Source organism: Artemia franciscana, chromosome 12, assembly GCF_032884065.1.
Source record: "Artemia franciscana chromosome 12, ASM3288406v1, whole genome shotgun sequence".
In the NCBI taxonomy this organism is placed as follows: Eukaryota; Metazoa; Arthropoda; class Branchiopoda; order Anostraca; family Artemiidae; genus Artemia; species Artemia franciscana.
In genome coordinates this window covers 14,910,224-14,934,604 of record NC_088874.1, presented here as the reverse complement: position 1 = coordinate 14,934,604, position 24,381 = coordinate 14,910,224, and the positions used below count along the sequence as shown (strand labels likewise).

The 24,381-nt window shown below is 34.9% G+C and overlaps 1 protein-coding gene across 1 annotated transcript; it reads left to right on the top strand.

Moving 5' to 3' along the window:
- Positions 1 to 9,015: 9,015 nt before the first annotated feature.
- LOC136033731 (inosine triphosphate pyrophosphatase-like) lies at positions 9,016 to 22,510 on the top strand. The gene is made up of 3 exons (XM_065714624.1): positions 9,016 to 9,114; positions 20,240 to 20,390; positions 22,151 to 22,510. Exons 1-3 carry the CDS (start codon positions 9,019 to 9,021, stop codon positions 22,480 to 22,482), a joined length of 579 nt encoding a protein of 192 aa, XP_065570696.1. The 5' UTR covers positions 9,016 to 9,018; the 3' UTR covers positions 22,483 to 22,510.
- Positions 22,511 to 24,381: the final 1,871 nt, after the last annotated feature.

Genomic DNA, 24,381 nt, shown 5'->3' with positions numbered 1-24,381 from the left:
CTACAGCTAACCACTGAACACTGCCTCAGTTTAAATCTTGCTTTGAGTGAGTGAAGACCTATAGCGCAAACTTCTTGTGCAGCGATTTTGATTTTTAATTTTATTTAAAAATGAAAAGCGAACCATAACAGTTACAGTATATAACTATGTGATTTCCATTAAATGTTTTTAATAAAACTATTTAGTTTTAAAGTAAAGATGCACCTTTTAATTTTGGAAATCAACAAGAGTCAATTTTCTCTGTGATTGTGTAAAACTAAGTGAGTAGGCTAGTTACAGGTTGTACCTATTTTTCTTCTTGGACTTTAAAATGGGGAAGTGGAAATCAAAATGACAAATCCTCAAGCTTGTAGCATTGGACTATTTAAACAATCAGACTGTTTTCAGACAACTTATACACCTTCCAAAAAATTACAATCTGTATCAGAATTAACCAAGGAAGAAAAAGAATTAATTCAACTTAGATCTGGAATCGATTTAATTGAATTTAAAAATGTTTGTTCCCATCACAGCTACTACTTTCTGAATGTGTTTGAAAAATATCAAACAGTATGCATAGATCCATTAAAAAAACACAAAAAGCCAATAAAAAAGTCACTAAGAAATGTATCTTTAGGTTTTTCAAAACAATTGTGTGAAAAAAATATTTTTATTAAACCTGGACAAATGATATGCCCTTCATGTAGAAACTTCTGTGAAGAAAAAACTAAAATCACTGAAAATGAATCTGATGACAAACTAATGATTGAATTAGATTCATTTGAATCTAGAAATGTCTCCCTTTCACAAACAAATGCAGCCTTAGATGATTTGGGCTTAACTCCAATTAAACTACATAATTTGCCATCACATAGTAAGGGATTGTATTACAAAAGAAAAGTTGAAAAAGTAACAAAAGAAGTAAAGAAAAAAAGCTCTAGATTATGACATCGAAATATCAGAAGATGAAAAAGAAGACACAAGAAATTTTATCAAAAAACAGAAGATTTTGATAGGCTCGTGGGTCTTTTAAAAGAAAAACTTATGTCTGTTGGGAGATCCCAAAAAGTCCAGATTCTGACTTTGGTACCAGAATCTTGGAGCCAGAAAAAAGTTGCTACAGAATTTCAGGTGACCAAATATATGGTAAAACAAGCAATAAAACTTAAACGAGAGAAAGGTATCCTAGCTATCCCTGACCCTAAAAAAGGTAACACACTCCGAAAACACAGTTTAACTTGTCACAGACTTTTACCAATGTGATGAGAATTCAAGAGTTTTACCTGGAGCAAAAGATAAAGTGAGCATTAAAAAAAATATTTATAGGCAAAAAAGACTTATTCTCAGTAATTTGAGAGAGCTTTACTCTTGTTTTAAATGGGAATGCCCCGACTTGAAAATAGGATTCTCGAAATTTTGCAGTATAAGACCAAAGTGGTGTATCCTTGCTGGGTCAGCAGGTACCCATACAGTATGTGTATGCAGCATACACCAGAATGTGAAATTGTTACTAGATCCTGTAAAAATTGAAGAAAGTTACAAAGATTTGATCAAGATGTTGGTTTGTAATGTTGAAAACAGTGAGTGTATGCTACGCCATTGTGACAACTGTCCGTCTGATGATGCACTGATTGAATGCTTAACTGCAAAATTGAGCGAAGATTATGAGAGGAAGAAATAATTATAAGCCAATGGGTTAATACTGACAGGACAGAAATGGTTAAGCAATCAATCAGCGTTGAAGGCTTTATTTCTTTACTGAGCAAATCTGTAGAAAACCTAATCCCACATCCATATATTACAAAATCACAGTCTAAAACTTTAAAAAACTGAAAGAAGATCCGCCTTTGAATACAGCAATTATAGTAATGGATTTCAGTGAAAATTATTCTTACACCATTCAAAATGAAATTCAAAGTTATCACTGGAACAGAGGTGGATGCACAATTCATCCAGTTGGACTATACTTGAAAAAGGACGATAAAGTTATAATTTCCAACCATTGTTTCATAATTGATGATTTACAACATGACACTTCTTTTGTGAACTACGTACAAAAAGAAATTTCGAAATGGCTGAAAGAAAATCATCCTGAAATAAAGCAAGTTCATTATTTCACTGACGGCTGTGCTGGTCAATACAAAAATAGAAATAGTTTCAAAAACCTAACAAACCATCATGAAGACTTTGGAATGAAAGCGGAACATTCATTGTTTGCAACAAGCCACGGGAAATCAATATGTGATGGCTTGGGAGGAACTATTAAGAGAATTTTGCGAAAAGCCAGCCTTCAACTTTCAGATGAAAATCAAATCAAGACAGCAACTGCAGTTTATGACTTCTGTAAAGTCAACATTGAAAAAATAAACTTTCACTTTATTAACAAAAAAAAATGCTGAAGCTTTCAGATTGGAGTTAGCGTCACGATTTTTAACCATTAAGACTGTTACCAGTAGTAGAAGTTTCCATTATTTAAAACCATTAAATACAAATTAAATTGAAATAAGGAGGACTACTGATAGTCCTAATCCTACTCTAATGTTTTCTTTTGATTCTGCTACGAATTGGGTCGGCATTCCACCATCTTTAAACAATTATGTGGCAGCAAACTACGATGGAAAGTGGTACTTTGGACTCGTTAAAACTGTGTTTCATGAAGAAGAAGATGCTGAAATTCTTTTTCTTCACCCTCCAGGACCTGCTCCCAGCTTTTACTGGCCTCAAAGAGGAGATTTGTGCATAATACCTTTGGAGCACATTATCAGTACAGTTGATGCACCGCAATCAAGTAGCACTGGCAGAATATACTACTTCAAAAAAGAGTGTATAAAAAAAACAGAAGAGTGTTGGATGAAGTGAAAAAAAATTTAACAAGCAGGACTAATAATTGCTGTAAAGGATATTGATTCTTAGACTTCAGTTTTTATTTTATTTCACATTTATTAAATGTAAGTAAACCGCAAATTTATAATTTCTTAATAATATTCCACTTTTTGGAATATTAACTAAACATGTGAAAAAGCCATATATCTTTTTTTTTATCTGTTAGCCTAGGTATCTAGGAGTATGTAAAAAAAATATGAACACTCTACCAGGTCTGAGACCTGAGATATTTCAATTTTAGTAAATGCCAACAATGGTTTACAAATAAAAAAAAATTCTGATTATAATATTTTTATTATTTTTTGGAGTTGAGATAGCTTAGTGAATGTATTTTTTCTTTATTTTAAATATATTAATTAAATATTATGCAAAGTTTCATGGTGATATCTCAAATAGTTTTCAAGATATTAATTTTTTAAGCTACAAGTTACATTGCAAGATGCAAAATCCAAGGCTTAAAATCACGTTAAATTAAGAAAATTAAAAAAATTGTAGAAAAAAAACTATAATAGATAGAGAAATAAAATTTGGTATTTATCAATAGGATAGCAAATGCAACAAGTGTGCCAAGTTTCATCAAGATCTAAAGAGGTGGGTTACATGACCTGGTTGACTTGACATGGAATGACCCTGCTCTAATTTAGCCCCATGGAAATCTATAGCTGAAATTACATATTTTCTATTGATTCTGCAAATCTATCCCTCAACCCTAGTACCTGTTAATTGAAGCAACTGTGGCAAAACAAGACCTGGAAAAACAAGTAAAAGGTGGTAGAAGACATTACAAATATATAATTTGGGCTATATATTTGCAAATTAGGCATGTTAGGGGTAAATTTTTTGTTGTTCATATTCTGACTTACAAATAAAGTGAATATACCACTTGATGCCTTTTTCTATGTTCTTTACAAATATAATAATTGCTTATAATGCTAGTTCAAGTTTAAGCACTTTTTGACCTTACTTAACCTAACACATTTTGGCAGTGAAAAACATACATTATTTTGTCAAACATGACCAAAAACACATACTTTGATTGAAAATTTGGCATCAAAGAAGAAGAAAAACAGCATAATACTATTAAATTTATTAATCCAACTTAATTGTGGAAAATCAGTGCTCATAGATTATACAACATTTAAAACATGGATTAACAATGAAACAGTAAGTTTAAGATACATGTTTTAAGCTTTTTTGTACCCAAAACTATTTGGGTATATTTTGCTCATTTTCAAGAGCTCAAAAACTTGCAATTGAAGCCCTTATTATGTTTGTAAAGAAAATAAAAAATGCATCAAGGGGTATGTTCACTTTATTTGTAAATAAAAAATATGAACAAAAAAAATTTACCAATTATTAGTATAGCTGCATGATTTCCCCCCGGGTATGTAGGCTAAGTGGAAGGTCACTTATACCTGATCCTGTCCCTACTGTTTTTACTTGGTTGAAAAAAAGTCCAAAGAAAGTTACCATTGAAAAGGAAAGAAACCAAAAGTGAGATTGAATTTGTCATAGCTTGGAGGTTTGCCCCTTCAGTATGTTTAAAGAAAACAGATTCATAATTGAATCTGTTGGATAATCTACATTTTTACACTTCATTAAATGGTTGTAAAGGGATACTTCTATTTATTTGTCTTGTTTGTTGTCTACATGATTTTTTTTAATCTTTAAGTTGATATACATTTCTTACAAATTAATTAGTCATACCATAGTTCCATTTGCAAGTTTTGACCTACTTTATAACCCTGGTCTCAAAATTGCATATAAATTTATTGAAGCTACAAAACATAGAACTCCTCTCTGTTTAAAAGAAAATAGAGGAAATAAGTAGGTTTAAATACTAAAGTCCTAGGGCCATGGCAATTAAAACAAAACAATGAAGATTAACTTTAAAATGCTTGACATTACATAAATATAACATTAACAAAGAAAAACCATTAACGAAATTTTACTTTTGTGCTCAGTTGCCAACCTGAGCAATTGCCCTAAGTTTTTAAACCTTGCAAAACATTCACCAGCCACCTCTTATGACCCACACTCTTGTCTGTACATCAACAATTCATTGAAAAGGAAGGACCATCTTACTGGCATTTCTTCCTTTGTACTTATATTTAATGGGTTTAATAGAAAGCTTCTATGGCTAAGTCAGAAGCCCAGTAAAGGACCAGGTGGTCCTTTAGCCAGGAAGTGCAATAGGAAGCTAGGGGCCAGTCATCCTATGCTTTTGAATGTCCTTCCTGCTAACTGACCCCAGATTTCTCTAGGTAACCTGTTAAGTTTGGGCCAATTCTGGTTGAACTTACCAAGTCACATCACTGACCTTTGTCCCAAACCAAATAAACTGCTAATGCCAGGAATTAAACCTGTGCCCTTTGGATAAAAGATTGTCAACCTAAAGTGCCAGCCACTTAGGAAGGAACACAAATGTCACCAGAGAACAAAAATTATTTGGAAAAAAGAAAATACTGAAAAAAAACAACTCAAGTCATAGTTGCTCCCATTTTTCACTGCTGTCCCACAAAAAATATGTATTTTATTAAGACAAATAAATTTTAAGACAGGTATCAACAAAACTCCATCAGGGATTGTATTTACTTAAGATACAATCAGCAATATGAATGCTTAGTTTTGTGATATTCTGGTCTTGAAATAATAAAAACGAGAAATTATATGTTCTATTTGTTTTCCACCAGCCCATTTGAGAAAAATCATTTGTGACAACAATATACCCATGGCTGGCTCAGGATCTCTCTAAAATGCTTTAAACAGAAGGAATTTTAAAAACAATTATAATGATCAGCAAGAAGAATATTAACATAACTCTCTAAACTTGGCACTTCTTAAGACAATTTTTAGCAAAGCAAATGCAAAACTTTAATGGTGTCCTATGTCATCTAAAAAAAACAACATTAAAACGTGTCAGATGTGAAATCAAATAAAACAAAAATTCATGGAGAATAAATAAAATAAGCCATATATTTGACCTATAATGAGATGGCATAAAAGATTTTTTCTAAAATCAGAAAAAAACAGTGTTATGGCAGAAACAAGTTCTGCTCAATCAACAGGAATTATCTTTTCAGAACTAAGGCCAGAGAAAAAGAAACTGATAACCAAAAAATAAGGCACCCAAGAATTTAGGACCCTCTAGAGGGAAAAGAAGTAGAAGTAGGTACTTCAAGATACCTTCCTGGGACATACTTTAGCCTGTAGACTAGTCCCCGAAGCCGCACCGAATAAAAATTCGGCGGCGGCAGAGAGACTATGTCGGCAGCAGTGTGCTGAGAAATTTTTTGGCGGCGCGCCACTGAAGCACTATTGGCGGTGCGCCGCCGATTTTTTGGCGTTTTCGCAATTTTTAAGGCACTTTTCAGTAACTTTAACTACAAGAAGCCTGGTTAAACAAGAAAATTAAACGTCAGCCTAGTACAAGAACTCTGAGATGCCCCTGCAAACCCAATGAAAACTTTATAGCCTGCATAGTTGAATAGTAATTTTATGGAAAACTTGCATGTCTTGATAATGCAATAGTACAGAATAATTTACTTTGATGTGCCTCACACTCTGCTACTTGTGCAGTAGTATTTAGTAGCATCCCCACCCAGGGGCGTCTTGACACCTTCCTGATTGGGGTGGGGGATGCAGCTTCACAATTTTACTGGAATTTTTTGAGATTTTACTGCAATTTTTCAAAGTTTTACCAGAATTGGTTGATGCTTTACCTAAGCAAAATTCTGGTAGATTCCTTGAGAAATAATCTCATAGATTCCCCAAAAATCCTCAAGTTCTAGTGAAATTATCAAACTTTACCAGATTTTTTACCAACAGTCCTTCTTGGGGTGGGTGGGGTGTAGCACCCCCCCCCCTGCTTGGGATGCCACTGTCCTCACCTTATTCCAGTAGCACCCAACCTTGCTATAGTCAGTTATAGTCATATCAGCATGTTCCTTTTACAAACAACTTCATACAACTATTTTGAGATAATCTTTCATTTGAAACAGCCAGGTAGTAAGTGTTTGTAAGAATTGACATTGACTTTTGTGCTTTTGTGCATAGGTTTACTCTTACTAACAGTATATTTTAAAGCTATACTACCCTGCCATTCACAAATCCTAAATTTTTCCAGCAATGGTGCTCCAAAGCCCAGGCATTCCCTAATGCATGGGCATGCTATGGTAAATTTATAGCAAACTATATAACTAGCTTTTGTATAAAGTGAATGTACCACTCAATGCCTTTTTTTATGCTCTTTACAAACATAATAATCACTCCTACTACAAATTCAGATTTAAGCACTTTTTAACCTAACCTAGCCTTATTATAAATAATTTTAGCACTGAAAAAATGTAGTATTATTTTGTCAAAAGTGGTGTGGAGAAAACATAGTATCATTTTGTCGGAAATGAAGGATAACTCATACTTCAATTGAAAATTTGTCATTTTTAATTTAAGCACTTAAAAAGTGCTTAAATTCGAATTTGTGGTAAACGTGATTATTATATCTGTAAAGAACATAAAAAAAGGCATCAAGTGGTATGTTTGCTTTATTGGTAAGCCATTTATAAGAAATTGTCACAATTTTTTGAAAGTTTGCCATATTTAAGAGCTAAAAAAGTGCTCAAATCTGAATTTGTGGTAGAAGCAATTATTTATGTAAAGAGCATAAAAAATGCCATCAAGTGGTATATTCACTTTTTATGAAAGCCAGTTATATGGTTTTCTATAATTTTACCCATACAACCCCCCTAACAATCTGTTTGAAAGCAAATTTACATGTTACATACTAAAATTAAATCATTTTGGTGCTTTAACCTGCCCTTGCTGCAGGGCATAGTACCCCAAGGTATGAGGACCATGCCTACAGATTGGGGTACTATGCCTGAAATTCATGGATTTTTGTACAAGTGATACTTTACATGCTAGACTGCATTGCACAGCCTCTTTACCAAGAAATGGAAATGTACCATATAGTAATGATACAGTATGCTTGTTTGAACATTTGTTGGCTTTGTACTATGCCATTTTCATAATTATGCATTTACTGTGACCAAAGTTAACAACTTAGCGAATTAGATAATTAGTGGTATCTGCATTTTGGATAATCATTCTGTCATTTAACCCAAAACTCTGCTGTTTACATTTAAGCTTCAGTGACAGAAGTTTGTTGTCTTTCTCTCTGTAGTTAAAAAAGTTGTCCTGATCTCCACTTTTTGTATTTCATCTTCCTCTTCAAAGCTCAATGTAGCTTGAGTAAAATTGCTGAAAATTGCCCACAGATGGCAAAGACAATAGAATGTCTGTACTTACAGCTGTACTCACTTGGAGAAGCTATATAGGACTAAATAAACATTGGCGGTAGTTATTCATCAGCGGACCACTGCTGCCAAACCTCACGGCAGCATGCCGACATGTTTTCAGCAGCAGCCTGTTGAGTGACATTTGGTGGCGCACTGCCAACTTTTGGCGCAGCTTTGGGGACTACTGTAGACACATCCCTGAAAGTTTCATTTTCCTAGCCTAACGTCTTTCAGAGATAGCCAAAAGTAGCTAAAGTAAAATTTTACCCCTACTTTACCTTAAAAATCCAGTTTAAAAAGCAATCCCAATAAATATAGGTATTGGCCTAAACATTCTAAATTTTTTTCAACTAAAAATTATAGGATGGTTTAGAAACTAGGCCTGTTTTACATAGTAATATTTGACTAACTCGCCAATGTGATAGCTGCCTTCCTAAGAACCAACCTTTTTAATAATCAAAAAACTTTTCTTCTGACTTCTTATGAAGCTTAACATATGCAAGACGGGCCAAGAACAACAAAAACCCTAAAGAATATGCATAAGATTACTTACAGGTTACAGAAAAGCTAAGATTATTTCCACTATTTACAGTTTCCTTGTCTTTTCTCTAGACTTAACGATTTCACACGTTCAACCATTTAAAAAAATATGTGATCATTGACGTCACTTGTCCTCAATAATCTTTTCTTTTCGGGGTTAGAAAGTGCAAGCCCACGGACAAGTCATCCTGAGCGTTCGAGGGGTCCGGGTACCTCTGACGTCATCTTCGTCTCATAAAACGCTTGGATTAGTAGGATTAGTTAGTCAGATAAGTAATCGCACAAGCTAAAGAACACGGGGAGAGTTTTTTTTTTAAACATGTCATGGAAAGCAAAGCCTATATGTTTTGCAACTGGTAATGCTAAGAAACTTGAGGAATTTCTAGCAATACTTGGACATGAATTTCCTTACCAGTTAAGTAGCCTATTAGCCACTTTTAAGAAGCTTGAAAATGTGGTAGGCCAAAGCTAGCGTAATACTCTTGAGGTGAACAATCAAGAAACAGAAAAAGATGGTCTATATACTTGCACATTAGAGGTATTGGGGTTAAAGTAATGGGAAGCACTTAACAGAACGATATAAGCAAATATTTTAGGATTCTTGAAGCTGTTTCCTGAGTTTTATAGTGTTTGCTTCTCTACAGCTCCAATTGTGTATTGTCACCAGTTAAAAGTTTAAATGGAAGACATCCCCAACCTTAAACAACAAGGGAAGTTGGCCTATTGTTTTTTTGTTCTGTTTTTTTTCCTTTGTTGCTAACATGATGCTGAAACATCCTAGAGAATTGCTTAAGGCCTTGTTTGAAATGCATTTTTTTTGTCTAAATAGTTTTTTTAATGATGTTTTAACTTTACATAGTCTAAAATCAGGTCAATGTCCCTATTACCTGAACAATCGTTTTGGGTCATGAAACTATTGTTAATAGACACATTTTGACTTTTTGAACATCTTTTCTCTCTTGCAAAACTACCACAAACTCATCATTATGGAGCTATTCCAGCCCAAATATTCTTGTATTTACACATATAGAATTGCAATTATTTCCATTTTAATTGATTGGATATTTAAAATTGCAAATCTGTAATAGTTTAGAAACAAATTTGGGCGATATATTTGCACATTAGGGGGGTGGGGGTAAAGCATAGCATATATTAAATATGTAAACTAACAGTTGCTTTATTTAACATATGCTATGCTTTACCCCCCACCCTAATGTGCAAATATATAATACCTCCATAATGGTGAGACTGTGGTAGTTTTGCAAGAGAGAAAAAATGTTTAAAAAGTCAAAATGCATCTATTAACAATAGTTTCATTACCCAAAACAATTGCTCAGGTAATAGGAACATTGACCTAAAATTATAGATAAGTTTTAAGCTACTTTTTGGGGCTTCATAAAAGGCTCAAAGGTAAAACTGGTGCAAACAGTATTACTGGCTTTCATATAATGTGAATATACCACTCAATGCCTTTTTTATGCACTTTACAAATATAATAATTGTTTCTACTGCAAATTCAGATTTAAGCACTTTTTGGCCTCTTGACCTCTTAAAAATGACCTATATATGGGGTCATTACAAATCTGTAATAGTTTAGAAACAAATTTGGGCTATATATTTTCAAATCAGGGGGGTGGGGGTAAAGCATAGCATAAACCATTGCTTTTTTTTTAATGTGTTTGTGAACATTGAATTTTAATGAGAAGAGAAATCACCAGTGCAACAGCACAAACACATAAAAAAATACAGCAATGGTTAGTTTACATATTTAATCTATGCTATGCTTTACCCCCCCCCCTGATGTGCAAATATATAGCCCAAATTTATTTCTAAACTATTACAGATTTGTAATAGGTCATTTTTAAGAGGTCAAAAAGTGCTTAAATCTGAATTTGCAGTAGAAGCAATTATTATATTTGTAAACAGCATTAAAAAAGGCATCGATTGGTATATTCACTTTATGTGAAAGCCAGTAATACTGTTTGCACCAGTTTTACCAGCTCAAAATGGCATTCACCCCTGAAGCTGTCACTAAATTTGGAAAGGCATCAAGTGATGTTTTAACTTTTTTCCTAGCTAAATTATGTAGTAATTGTTTAGTTTCATCACAAGCTGTCCAAACTGGAAACTATGCTGCAAAGCAGCATAGTTTCCATACATTAGCACTTGGAAATGTTAATTCTAGAAGCACATCTGTTTCTGATTGACCCTCCTCCTCCATGGGGCAAACTAAAAAAGTGTAAAGTGGGCTTGCTTACAGGTAACATTACCTGTAGAGCAAAGTGTATTAGTCCATGCAGGCAATAGTGCTCATGGACTAATACACTTTGCTCTATAGGTAATGTTACCTGTAAGCAAAATTGGAGATTTGTTTTGTTCAGAAACAGCAGGCTAGTTTAAACTTGAAAGTGAACAATCTTGAATGTTAACATTAATGGATGCATGAGTTTTTATGGTTCTTGGTATTTACCTAGTGACATATAGCAATCACAGATTTGGTTGGTCTGTCTGTCTATTGGTCCTGATTTTGCTAGTTTAGGCACTTCCATTTCAGCTAGGACACTGAAATTTGACAGACATATCAGGGACCAGACCAAAATAAATTAGAAATAGTTGTTTCCCGAATTTGACCATCTGGGGGCGGGGGTGTGGGGGGCAATTAATTTGGAAAAATACAATTTTTTAAAATTTTTTAACTTACAAATGGGTGATCAGATCTCAATGAAATTTGATATTTAGAAGGTTATTGCATCTCAAAGCTCTTTTTTTAAATCTCGATTGGGTCTGGTGATATTGGGGGGAGTTGGAGGGGGAAACCTAAAAACATGGAAAATGCTTAGAGTGGAGGGATTGGTATGACACTTGGTGGGAAAAATTAGCTCAAGTCCTAAATATGTGATTGACATAACTGGAATGGATCCGCTCTCTCTGGGAGAATTGGGGGGAGGGTTAATTCTGAAAAATGAGGTATTTTAAGCTTACAAAGGAGTGATCGGATCTTAATGAAATTTCATATTTAAAAGGACCTTGTAACTCAGACCTCTCTTTTTAAATCAAAACCAGATCCAGTGTCATTGGGAGGGAGGGAGGGTACTGGAAATCTTGGAAAATGCTTAGAGCAGAGAGATCAGGATGAAACTTGGTTTGGGAAGAATAAGCAAAAGTCCTAGATACATGTGTGACACAACCTAACTGAATCCTCTCTCTTTGGGGGAGTTGGAGGGGTTGTTAATTTGGAAGAATTAGAAAAATTGAGGTATTTTCAACCTAAGAACAGGTGACCAGATCTTAATGGAATTTGATATATAGAAGGAACTTATGTCTCAAAGATCTTATTTTAGATCTTGACCAGTACCCTTGACATTGGGGGGAGTTGAGGGGAAACTGGAAATCTTAAAAAATGCTCTGAGTGGAGAGACAGGGATGAAACTTGGTGGGAAGAATAAGCAAATGTTGTAGATACAGGATTGATGTATCTGGACTGGATCCACTCTCTTTTGGGGGAGTTAGAGGGGTCCAGTGATTTAGCAAGTTTGGTGCTTCTGGACATGCTAGGACAATGGAAATTGGTAGGGATGTTGAGGACCTGCATAAATTGACTTGATAAGGTTCTTTTCCCTGATTTGACCATCTGGGGGGCTGAAGGGAGAGAAAAATCAAAAAAATGAGGCATTTGTTACTTGCAAGTGATCAGATCTTAATGAATTTTGATATTTAGAAGGATGTGTCTCAGATCTCCTATTTAAAATCCCGACCAGCATTAAGCCTCTGATTTCCCTTTTAAATTAATTTATTGATCCTTTGAATTTTGCTAGAGCTCATGCCATATGAGCTCTTGGCTCTTGACTCTTCCAACCTTGGCACAACTACCATATGAGCTCTTAGCTCTTGTTTAATCACCTTTTGACTTCCTACTATAAAGAAATTACCAGTGATAACTGGAATTAGTATTTAAAATATGATTTCATTCAAATTGTACAACCCCAACGTTTCCCTTGGCTTCAAAACCCTGCCCACTTTATGCATTTTTAGTTTGCCCCAAGGAGGAGGAGGGCCAACCAGAAATGGATATGCTTCTAGAATTAGCATTTCTAAGCGGTATTGTATAGAAACTATGCTGCTTTGCAGCATAGTTTCCACTTTAGACAGCTTGTGACAAAATTAAACAATTACCAATTATACATATGTATTTAGGCTATTTTTACCAGTAGCCTACCAATAGATCCATTATTTGTTGATATTTTTTAAATATCATAGTTGTTTTTCTGACATTGTAACCCTCCGGAGCTGGAAAAAGTAGGGTAGGTTAGTTCCCATGCTACTTGGCATTTTTCATGGTATAGTGAAGTTTGTCAGAAAGTGCCAGTGCTTCAACTATCCTAGTGCATTTTGGGAATTCCTTTAAAAATGTCTCTCTCCTTAAAAACTACTAATCTGCCAATCAGTATTGTTCTCCTAGAAAAATAAAGTGGTGCTTTTTATAGTTATGGTGATCAGTGCATACAAACCATGCAGTTAGGTATGCATTGATTTGATTCTACATATAGCCCAAATATTAGACTGTACACCTCTCCCCATAAAGCATAAACAGTATACTATATACATTATACTTCAGACTTTTAATACTATACTCCACAAGTAGTACTAGAGTAAATATGATTTAGTACTTTTTGATAAAATGGTACATTTAAAATCATGGTGTATGATATTTATGGCTAGTACATGACTTGACACTGAATTGGTTTACAATTTTAATTCAAAAAACTATTGATATTTCTAGCAGCAAGCTATATTAATTTATATTTGTGGCTGTTATGCAAATTTTATGTGTAAAGATAATTTTGCTCAAAGCAATACTATCAAACATAAGTATTTGCTGCTAAGGTGTTGGTAGTTTTAGAAATTTTGTCAAGTTTGCTACTGACAGCTTTTGAACATGTTGCTTACCTGACCCCCCCCCCCCCCCCCCCCCCCCCACCTGCAATCCATTGTCCCAAGTCCTAATAATATACATGTATCTATTGATTTGATGCCATTGTACATCATAGATTCTTTATTGAAGTGGTTTTAAAAAGGGAATAAAAAAAAAACAAAAAACATGAGAACCTGATTAATAGAAACCCACTGCAAAATTTAAAGTAAAGAATTATTTTTATGATTTATATGATTTAATTTCAGTATCTTGGACCATCAGGAGGATTGGATACATAATCAGAAAAACAACCATGATATTTAGAAACAACATAAAATAAGGAATCTAACAGTAGGAAACTACTTTTAATTGCCTTTTATGTTTTCTTTAAAAGTGACCAACCACCAAATATATACCTAAATATGCTATTCAGCTCCCAATTCAATGCTCCATTCAAGCATAATAACCCTAACCAGGGCTATCAAAATCAAATTTTGCCTGCCAACTCTAGTGCTATTACAACAGAAGGGATGATTATATCAGTAATTTTCTTCCCTGTCTAATTTCTGTCATGTAAAAATCTTAGCTCTCTTACAAAATAAACATTACAATAGCAAAATCATAGCACCAGTTAATTCTTCATTCAAAATGTGCTGATGTAATGACATTTTTTAGTAGGCTATGGTATTGCTAGCAAACTGTCTTTTTGTACGCTAGTTGAGCTTTTTTTCTGGTAAATTTGCTTTTGGGTAAAATTGCTGTTTTTATAAAATGTTAACATTAGATACCAAATGGCATTTCATTCTTGAAAGCTGTTAAGCTATGTAAATAAAACTTCTAGAGCCAGACCTAAAGTCAAAAATAAAGGTAAAAATGTAGAGCTGGGACTGTCTACTTGTATATTCAAAAGTAGCTGAGTTTAGTGAACCAGTTTTTGAGGAATGGATCTAGAGTTTAAATATGTTTTGGGAAACACTTTTGAAGCATTTAATTATAACCCTTCCCTCTCCAAAGGGTTCTGAAATTTAATAAACTTCATTTTATGTTAATAAAACACTCAGAAACAGATGGATTCATCTTCAACAAGAAAAAGATATTCTTAAAACATGAGTAAAAGTTGTAGTGTAAACAAGCTTTTCTCCTCTGAAATCTGGGATCTGCTCCTGTTTCAACTTTTCAAATTTACAGAAATAAACATTTTAACAACATATACTAGTGCTGCTGCTTGGCCAGTGCCTAATCTGTGACAGATATCCTGATTTAAAAGTGTCTTTCCTGTACTGAGACAACAGGGTTCTAGTCATGGACATTGTGTAAATAGGGTTTAGTAGTTTAGACTGGCTAATAGTTAGGATTAGACAGTATACATTAGATGAGGAGTGAAGTTTGGCTACAATACAAATTTTACTCCTGTCTTAAGAACCTCTTCTTGTTGCTGAGGCTTTAGATCCATTCCCCAAAGCTGGTTCACTAGACTCAGCTACTTTTGAATATACAATTGTTCCCAGGTCTTCAATGTTACCCTAATTTCAGCTTCAGGTCTAGTTTTAGAAGTTTTATTTATGTAGCTTAACTATTTTCAAGAAGAAAATGTCACTTGGTATCTAACATTAACATTTTATACAAATAACAATTTTACCCAAAAGCAATTTTATGGATTTTTTTTCAAAGAAGAGCTCAACTAGTGTACAAAAAATTGTTTGCTAGAAATAGCATGCTAGCAAATAATTTATTACATCAGCCCATTTTGAATGAAGAATTAATTTGTGCTATGATTATGTCATTGTAATATTTATTTTAGAAGAGAGCTAAGATTTTTACATGACAAAAATAAAACACAGAAGAAAATTACTAATATAATCATCCCTTATGTTTTCACAGCACTTGGGTTGGCAGGCAAAATTTATTTGTGATGGCCTATTCAGGCCTATTATGATTGGAAAGAACATCCTATTGGGAGCTTAATGGTAGGCTATATTTAGGTATATATTTGGTGGTCAGCCACTTTTGGAAAAAAACAAAATAAACAAATAAAAGTAGTTTCCTACTATTAGATTCCTTATTTTATGCTATTTGTAAATATCATGGTTGTTTTTCTGACTATGTATCTTCTCTTCCTGATGGTCGAAGATGCTGAAATAAAATCCTAAAAACATAAATTTAATAAATCAGGTTATAGCGTTTTTATGGCACTTGGTATTAACCAAGTGACATATAGCAATCACAAATTCTGTCGGTCTGTCGGTCCTGGTTTTGATACTTTAGGCACTTCCAGGTAAGCTAGGAAGATGAAATTTGGCAGGCGTATTAGGGACCAGACCAGATTAAATTAGAAATAGTCATTTTCCCGATTTGACCATCTGGGGGGGGGGGCTGTTAATTTGGAAAAAATAGAAAAATTGAAGTATTTTTAACTTACCAACAGTTGATCAGATCTTAATGAAATTTGGTTTTTTGAAGGATATCGTGTCTCAGAGCTTTTATTTTAAATCCCGACCGGATCTGGTGACATTGGGGGGTGGAGTTGGGAGGGGGAAACCTAAAATCTTGGAAAACACATAGAGTGGAGGGGTTGGGATGAAACTTGGTGGGAAAAATAAGCACAAGTCCTAGATACATGATTGACATAACCAGAACGGGTCGGCTCTCTTTGGGGTAGTTGGGGGGGGGGGGTTAATGAGGGATCGGGATGAAACCTGGTGGGAAAAATAAGAACAAATCTTAGATAAATGATTGATATAACCGGAACGGATCCGCTCTCTTTGGGGTAGTGGGGGGGTGGGTAATTCCGAAAAATTAGAAAAAATGAGGTATTTTTAACTTACGAACAGGTGATCAGATCTCAATGAACTTTGATATTTCGAAGGATATTGTGTCTCAAAGCTCTTATTTTAAGTCCCGACCGGATCTGGTGACATTGGGGGGAGTTTGGGGTGGGGGAACCTAAAATCATGGAAAACGCTTAGATTGGAGGGATCGGGATGACACTTGGCGGAAAAAATAAGCAGAAGCCTTAGATACATGATTTACATAATTGGATTGGATCCGCTCTATTGGGGGGGGGGTAATTCTCAAAAATTAGAAAAAATGACGTATTTTTAACTTATGAAGGAGTGATCCGATCTTCATGAAACTTCATATTTAGAAGGACCTCGTGACTCAGATCTCTTATTTAAATCTCAACCGGATCCAGCGTAATTTGGGGGGGGGGCAGTTGGGGGGAACCGGAAATTTTAGAAAATACTTAAAACGGTGAGATCAAGATGAAACTGGATGGGAAAAATAAAAACCTGTCTAAGAAACATGATTGACATAAACTGGATCGGATCTGTTCACTTTGGTGGAGTTGGGAGGGGGGTAATTTTGAAAATTGAGGTATTTGTAATTTACGGAAGGGTGACCAGATCTTAATGAAATTTGGTATTTAGAAGAGTTTTGGGCTTTAAAGCTCCAATTTTAGACTCCGACCAGATCCTGTGACATTGGGGGGAGTTGGAGGGAGAAACCGGAATTCTTGGAAAACGTGAAAATTGGGGCATTTTTATTTTACGAATAGGTGATCGGATCTTAATGAAATTTGATATTTAGAAGGAATTCATGTCTCAGAGCTCTTATTTCAAATGCCGACCATATCTTTCGACATTGGGGGGAGTTGGAGTGGGAAATATTGGAAAACACTTGGAGTGGAGGAATCGGGATGAAGTTTGGTGGAGAGAATAAGCAAATGTCCTTGATACGTGATTGACGGAACCGTACTGGATTCGCTCTCTTTGGGGGAGTTGGGGGGAGGGGTTCATTGATTTGGCGAATTTGGTGCTTCTGGACGTGCTAGGACGATGGAAATTGGTGGGCGTGTCAGGGAGCTGCACAAATTGACTTGGTAAAGTCGTTTTCCAAGATTTGACCATCTAGGGGGCTAAAGGGAGAGGAAAAATTAGAAAAAATTAGGTATTTATAACATACATAGTGGGGGATCGGATCTTAATGAATTTTGATATTTAAAAGGACATCGTGACTCAGAGCTCTTATTTTAAATCCTGACCGGCATTAAGCCTCTTATTTTCCTTTTAAATCAATCTATTGATTCATAGAATTTTGCTAGAGCTCATACCATATGATCTCTAGGCTCTTAGCTCTTCTTGCCTCGTCACAAGTGCCATCTGAGCTCTTAGCTCTTGTTGAACAAAGTATCTGATTAAAATGTATGTTTCTTGTATGCAGACAACAGGCTCCTAATCATGGACATTATGTATATAGTGTTTGGTAGTTTTGACTGGCCAATAGTTAGGAATAGATTAAATAATAATAATCTTTATTCTTTCCCTTTATCACAATGCAATAACATGGGTATCGTCGAACAAAAAAAAAGGAGAAAAACGCAAAAAGACGCAACATAAAGAACACACATGATGAGCTATCACTTCGATTTGAGGATATTGTCGTTGTAGTGCTTCACGTAGTATGGAACGAAGGAGTTTAAAAATCTTGTCGTTGAGTTTGTAGGCTAACAGTTCTTTTCCTTCTTTAAAAGTTGCCAGCCTTGTCTTGTGTGCGTGAGCCATTGAAGTAAACTGAGGCAGGATGTCTTGGTGCGTTGGGGACTTCAGGATGTCAGCTCCAAACTTCATCAACGTTTCGTGCCTCCTTTCATCCAGGGTTGGGAGCCTGAGTTCGCTCAAGCTTTCTTCGTAATTTTTGTAATTTGATCCAAGAATTATTTTGCAGGCTCTTGTCTGAATTGTTTCAAGCTGACTTCTGTGTTTCTAGCTGACTAGTTAGGATTGTCAGATATAATCTTTGAAATCTTCTTCTTTTTCAACATTTGATTTTAGACAAAAGTTACTCCACGACCCCAGGTTATTTAAATACCATTATTATGTTTCACAACACTTGTCTTATTTTAAATCTGTCCATGATAGATTCATTCTCTATGTGGATATGTTTTTCTAACTTAAAGATTCTCTGTTCAAAGAAAAAGCATTTTTGAAAATTAATTTCAAGCTTTAGATGTTTTTCCATGATTAGGCTCCACTGTTTTCTATCAGTATGTTTTAAACTCTATTATTCTACTTTCTAAGTTGAATAATAATAGCTACGTCCGTGGAAAAAATGAAGATATTAGACTATTTTATGATTGCACATGGTAAAGAATATGATTAAGAGGTTTTACAGTGATTTAATTGTTTTAGTGATAATTAGCTGTCTAACTGGGTATCTTACCTATATACCCAATGTTTATTACAACAAGAATTAGTAGCATTAGTGGTAGACAGGATTTTCAGAACCAAAAATTTCAAGAATTAGTAGCATTAGTCCTACTCACAGGATTTTCCTGAATATATGCTGCAAAAATTAAGTTTATATAAAATTATTGTTAATAATTGTTGTTTCACTATGTGGTCATTTTGAATTTTAAATTTAGTTTTTCTTAGGGAAGCATCACCTCAAGTAATACTTGAGCTGTGACCAGCCTGTGTTTACAGACATCAATTATGATATTAAATGTTCAAGTCACAAAATCTGTTCAAATCACATAATTAACAATAATTTTGGAGGGGAGCAAAATATTTTTTCAAAATCTTGAAGGGGGCAAATTTGTTGTTAAAAAAAAAAAAAAATGTAGTTCTCAATGAACAGACCAGAAAAGTCAGTATTTTTCAAATCTATAGGTGTAAAAATAAAATCCAAACAGTACAAATTATTTGAGCATCAGAAAATTTGTCTCCGGAAAGTGTTATTTATTCAGACATCATTGTAACTTGAAGTCCTCATGCTTATGTACCTGAATTTTAATTTCTACTAACTTTTCATCACAGTTGACATATCAAAAGATTGCAGTGCCAATGAGTTGTATGTCAGAGATTGCAAAGTCATTGTTGAAAGTCAACTTTTTTTTTTAAGGAATCAGAGTAGAGGCTGTCATAACTAAGGAGTTGCAGTCATCACAGCAAATGAGGCCTGAAAATCTAAGAGACCATAAATATGAACAACACTCTTAGGATTTGGCATTTGCACAAACGATATGACGAGGCCTTTGCACAAACGATATGACGAGGCCAAACACCTGCTAAAGCTGGTAGGTGTCTTTAAAATCTAAATGATTTTAATCCCTTAATGGTTGCTTTAACAAAAATTAAATCAAGTTCCTATAGTTTCTTGCTATGATTGAATGAAATTGGCTTTGCTTAGAAGCTCTGGGTGATGACAACTTAAAAAATTACATGGCAATCTTGATGACAGCTGCATTTAGCTATGCCAGTAGGTAGATATATGACCTTAAAATTGAATTAGTCAAGTACTTAATTATAGTATATTATTAACTTGTTACTATTTACTTTGTTGGCAAGTTTTTTTTTTTTTTTTTTTTTTTTTTTTTTTTTTTTTGTTAAAGATATCCTGAACATATGTCCATGCCTAGATATACGAAAAAATATTGAGCAATTTTTTGGAATCATTGGAAAATATATGCTCCATGAGGTACATAAGCCTAAATTTTTACTGTTGATCAACTGGTCCCTGAATACTAAGCTGACTAGTAATTTTGACTATTCATGTTGCAGTTTGAGCTTGAATATTCAAGCAAGACATAATGTCAATATATGTTTCAATTCCCTTTTTTGTCTTTTAGGTCGTTAATAAAAGTATAGATTTACCTGAATTCCAAGGAGAAACTGATGACATATGCAAAGCAAAATGCTTAGAAGCTTCAAAAATTATTCAATCTGCAGTCATAGTTGAAGATACATGTTTATGTTTCAATGCTTTAGAAGGTTTGCCAGGTCAGTAGTCTATTAAATATCTTTAACTAGTCGTAATTCTGATAGTAAGTTTTGATTGTTTGGTTTGGTGATATTGGAAACTTGTTGGTATTTTAATGTAAGTTGTGAGGGCAGGTCATACAGATAAAATCCTAGTATAGCATGTAAAAAAAAACCTAAGTAAAGAGTAATGAGGTATTAAAAAAAAGAATACAGCATTTGACCTTACAGTCCCTTCTGGCGGTGCTGATCTCTGTCTCATTGTCCTTCTACTAGGAAGTGCAATGAGGGGTAGGAGCCAGCCTCCCTGTCCTTTTGTACTCCCTTTATGTTTACCTTCCCCATATTTCTCTGGGTACCTGTTTAGATCTAATTTTGGAAAGGCCTTACTCTATTTGAAATTGAAATTTACAGTATGCTTTTTGACAGTCAAAAGTGATTGGTGGCAACCAGCGTCCCCCTTGCCCTTTTAGCTGCCTCCCCCCAAATGAAACATGTCAGATTATCAGAATTTTGAGATAGCCATTTTGTTCCAAATGGTCAAAAGGTCATATAAAGATGCCTCCAGGGATAACAAAAGCCCCAACAGCCCATGGGGTAAGGGCTGCAAGCATACAAGTTGCCCATTGTTTATATATATATAGCTTTTGTTATTAGAAAAGGGTGGGCATCTTCGATCACGTCTCTCTAAAAAGGCTAATGGTATTAAGGTGAAACCTCTAGGACATGTTAAAAAGAGCTCAGAGGGCAACAGGTCTTCTTTCTCCTTTTTAGATGCCTCCTCAATACAGACCAAAATTCCATTTACGCCTTACCGAAAACAAAATACATTTTAAACATTTTCTCTTTTATAGCTTTAATAAATCCTAAGGGTTTCAGGTATGAATGTCAATTTATATTAAACTGTCAATCTACAATTCATCAGTTTTTGGCGCTACTCCCGTGTATGACAGTTTCCTTTCGTTTGTTTTGGTTTTTCTTCATACATTCATAGGGGTTACATTCGTTTTATGTGTGAATCTTTTTTTGTATGGCTTAGATTGAATGATGCTTTTTACTTTCTTTGTTAAAACAGAAGCTCCTAATTTGGATAAAATCACAAAGAAATAAAATTCTGAGAACTTTATATACAAGTAGAGTGATCAAAATTTCAAAATTTTTAACGGTGAAATCTATTGTGCTGTGGGAGTTCTTATGTCCTGTGCCCAAGCTGACTGCAGTCCTAAGCTAGAAGGACCTTACTGTTTTTTTTTTTTTCAAAAACGAGTAGGCTATTTTAAAATCTTGCGCAATTGCATATGTTACTGAACTTGATATAAAACTTCTACTTATAGTACTGAGATCTGATAATTCAACAAAAAAACCTGTAATAATTCCAGCCTCTTATTTTGAACTGAGACTACAGACCACAATATGAAGTCCTACATTAGATAAGTCGCCTCAATTTCGGGGATCTAACACAATTACTTTGACCTCCCGATAAAAATGATCTGCGTCCTAAAATGTCACAAACCTAGGAGTGCCACAATGTCTTGATCTGGTCCGGCTTATTCCAATTACATCAGTGGTAATTTAGCCAATATAAAGCTTTTATCTGTGACCCATTTTAATATGAGCCTGTCGTATACTTTTAATCTAGGAGAAGATTTAGAAATCTTACCATTGTTTTTACAGCAATGAAAATGTTGTTTTAATTGAATTTCACTTTTGCATATATTTTGCTCTGATTATTGAAAAAAAACTTTAACATCTTGATGATATTTTAAGCCTTATTGTTTTAGGTCCATACATTAAGTGGTTTCTATCAAAACTTGGGCCTGAAGGTTTACATAGGATGCTGGAAGGATGGGAAGACAAGTCTGGATATGCCCTGTGTACGTTTGCATTTCATACTGGGGATCCAAAAGATGATGTTCTGCTTTTCAAAGGGATGACAGATGGCACTATTGTATCTCCGAGAGGTCCTCGAAATTTTGGATGGGATCCATGTTTTCAACCACTAGGGTATGAGCAAACATACGCTGAGATGAGTAAAGATTTGAAAAATAGCATATCTCATAGGGGTAGAGCTTTAGAGGCACTAAAAAAATATTTTGTCAAGAGTTCTAAATAATTATCCAACATGTAATTTGTTATCTTAATCTGTGTAGTGTTCATTCATAGTAGTCACCGCAGTTCCAAGTATCATGGCAAGTCTGCCTTCTCTAAGAAAAAAACAAAACAAAAACAACAAGAAACGTCTTACAACTGACAAAATGGTTGCTGGACCTGGAAAACAGTTGCTTATTCCCTGGCAATGATCATTTTAACAGTCATATACCATACCTTCTTAAACATAATTAATTATGTTGAGTCATTTAGGATTATTTCAAAGTAATATATGGCTTTTCTACTCAGCAGAGGGTCAACTGACTTCTCACCTGACCCTAAGCCCACAGAATGTATCTCAAGTACCCCATTGTTTTTAATGAGCTTCTTGATGATAAGTCTCTGCTAAAAATACTGATTATTTTTCCAGCCCTTTTAGATAATTTATAATTAATGAGGGCTTTTCTAAAAAAGTTTGAAATGGACCGACTCCTTGATGCTTTCAAGACGGACCACAAAATAACTAAAAACTAGATTATTGTGATGTTTCGTTTAGGCTTAGCAAAGCATTATTTGACCAAAGCCCAAAAAAGTACTTACTGATTGTTTTTTGGGGGTCTTCAACGCTGTAGTCGGTTATGATAATGACGGTCGACCTGATCTAATGTGGGAAAGTCAATGTCAGGGGGCGGGATTGCTCGACTTTTGTCAGGGAAACGATTTTGAAAGATACTGGCTAATCAATCTCCCTTGATGTGTGCTAACGGCAAAAAACCTTATCTGAAGATACCACATCGACCATCATCACGACAGCAAATGACATTCTCGGAAAATAAAAAAATAACAATGAAAAGCTATGACTCACAGATAAGATCATCATATGCGAAAGCGACTTAATTAGACTCCGACCACAACAGCCAAGATACCAAAAAGCTCCTCGAGAGAATAGCTGATCAAATGATCAGAAAGGCACTATATAACCACCTGCAGAAGAAACCAGAAGACTGCAAGGAAAGAACGAGGCAGTTTTCAGATTGGTACGTGAGTTGAGTCTCAAAAAGTAACCGCATGTAGCCTATGTGATCCTTGACATGGAAAAGAGATTAGCGACTCAAGAAGTAAACTCGAAAGATTGACAGAGTAGGCCTACTTCAAACCGAAACTTAAACCCCAGGAGCTTCTGATCCTGAAATACAGAAACGATTCCCCATACCCGACAAAGAGCTTCAGGCCCACCCCTACTCAAGTCAGAAACTAAATCAGCAACCAAATCGCTCAAGCAAGGAAAAGTCCCTGACCCAGACGGAGCCGCCGCTGAACTTATTAAGGTCAGATCGTATGTTGTGACTGATCTTTTCTATACCAGTGTGTCTACCGTACGATAAACTGGTTGTGTGCACCGTCAATGGTACAAGGCCACCATTCTCTCTATTCAAAAAAAAGACATTAAAGATTAAATGTGGAAACTGTTGTCCAAATAGCTTCACAAGCTACCAGTCACGTGTTTTGACCAAAAGTCTTACTCCGACACATACAAGTGATTACTGCTTTTCCCATCGAACAATATAAGGCCAGCTTTCGCCCTGGCAGATCCACAATTGATGTGATGTTTGTCATTCGACAACTCATGGAACGACGCATGAAATTCAACCTAGAACTATAACCGCTTTTCTTTGATTTCTGACGGCCATTTGACCTGATGTGGCACCAAGGACTCTGCCATATTTTTCTCCTTATTATGGAATCCCATATGATATAATGCAAATTACCAAAATCCGTTGTAACAGTGCCAAGGCCAAGTACTAACCACGGACGGATTGTCAGAAGAGTTTACGACTTCGTTGGGAACACTACAGAGTTATATCTTATCGCCGTATGTCTTCAGCCTCTTTCTAATAGCCGTTCTTTCAGTGTTGCACATTAG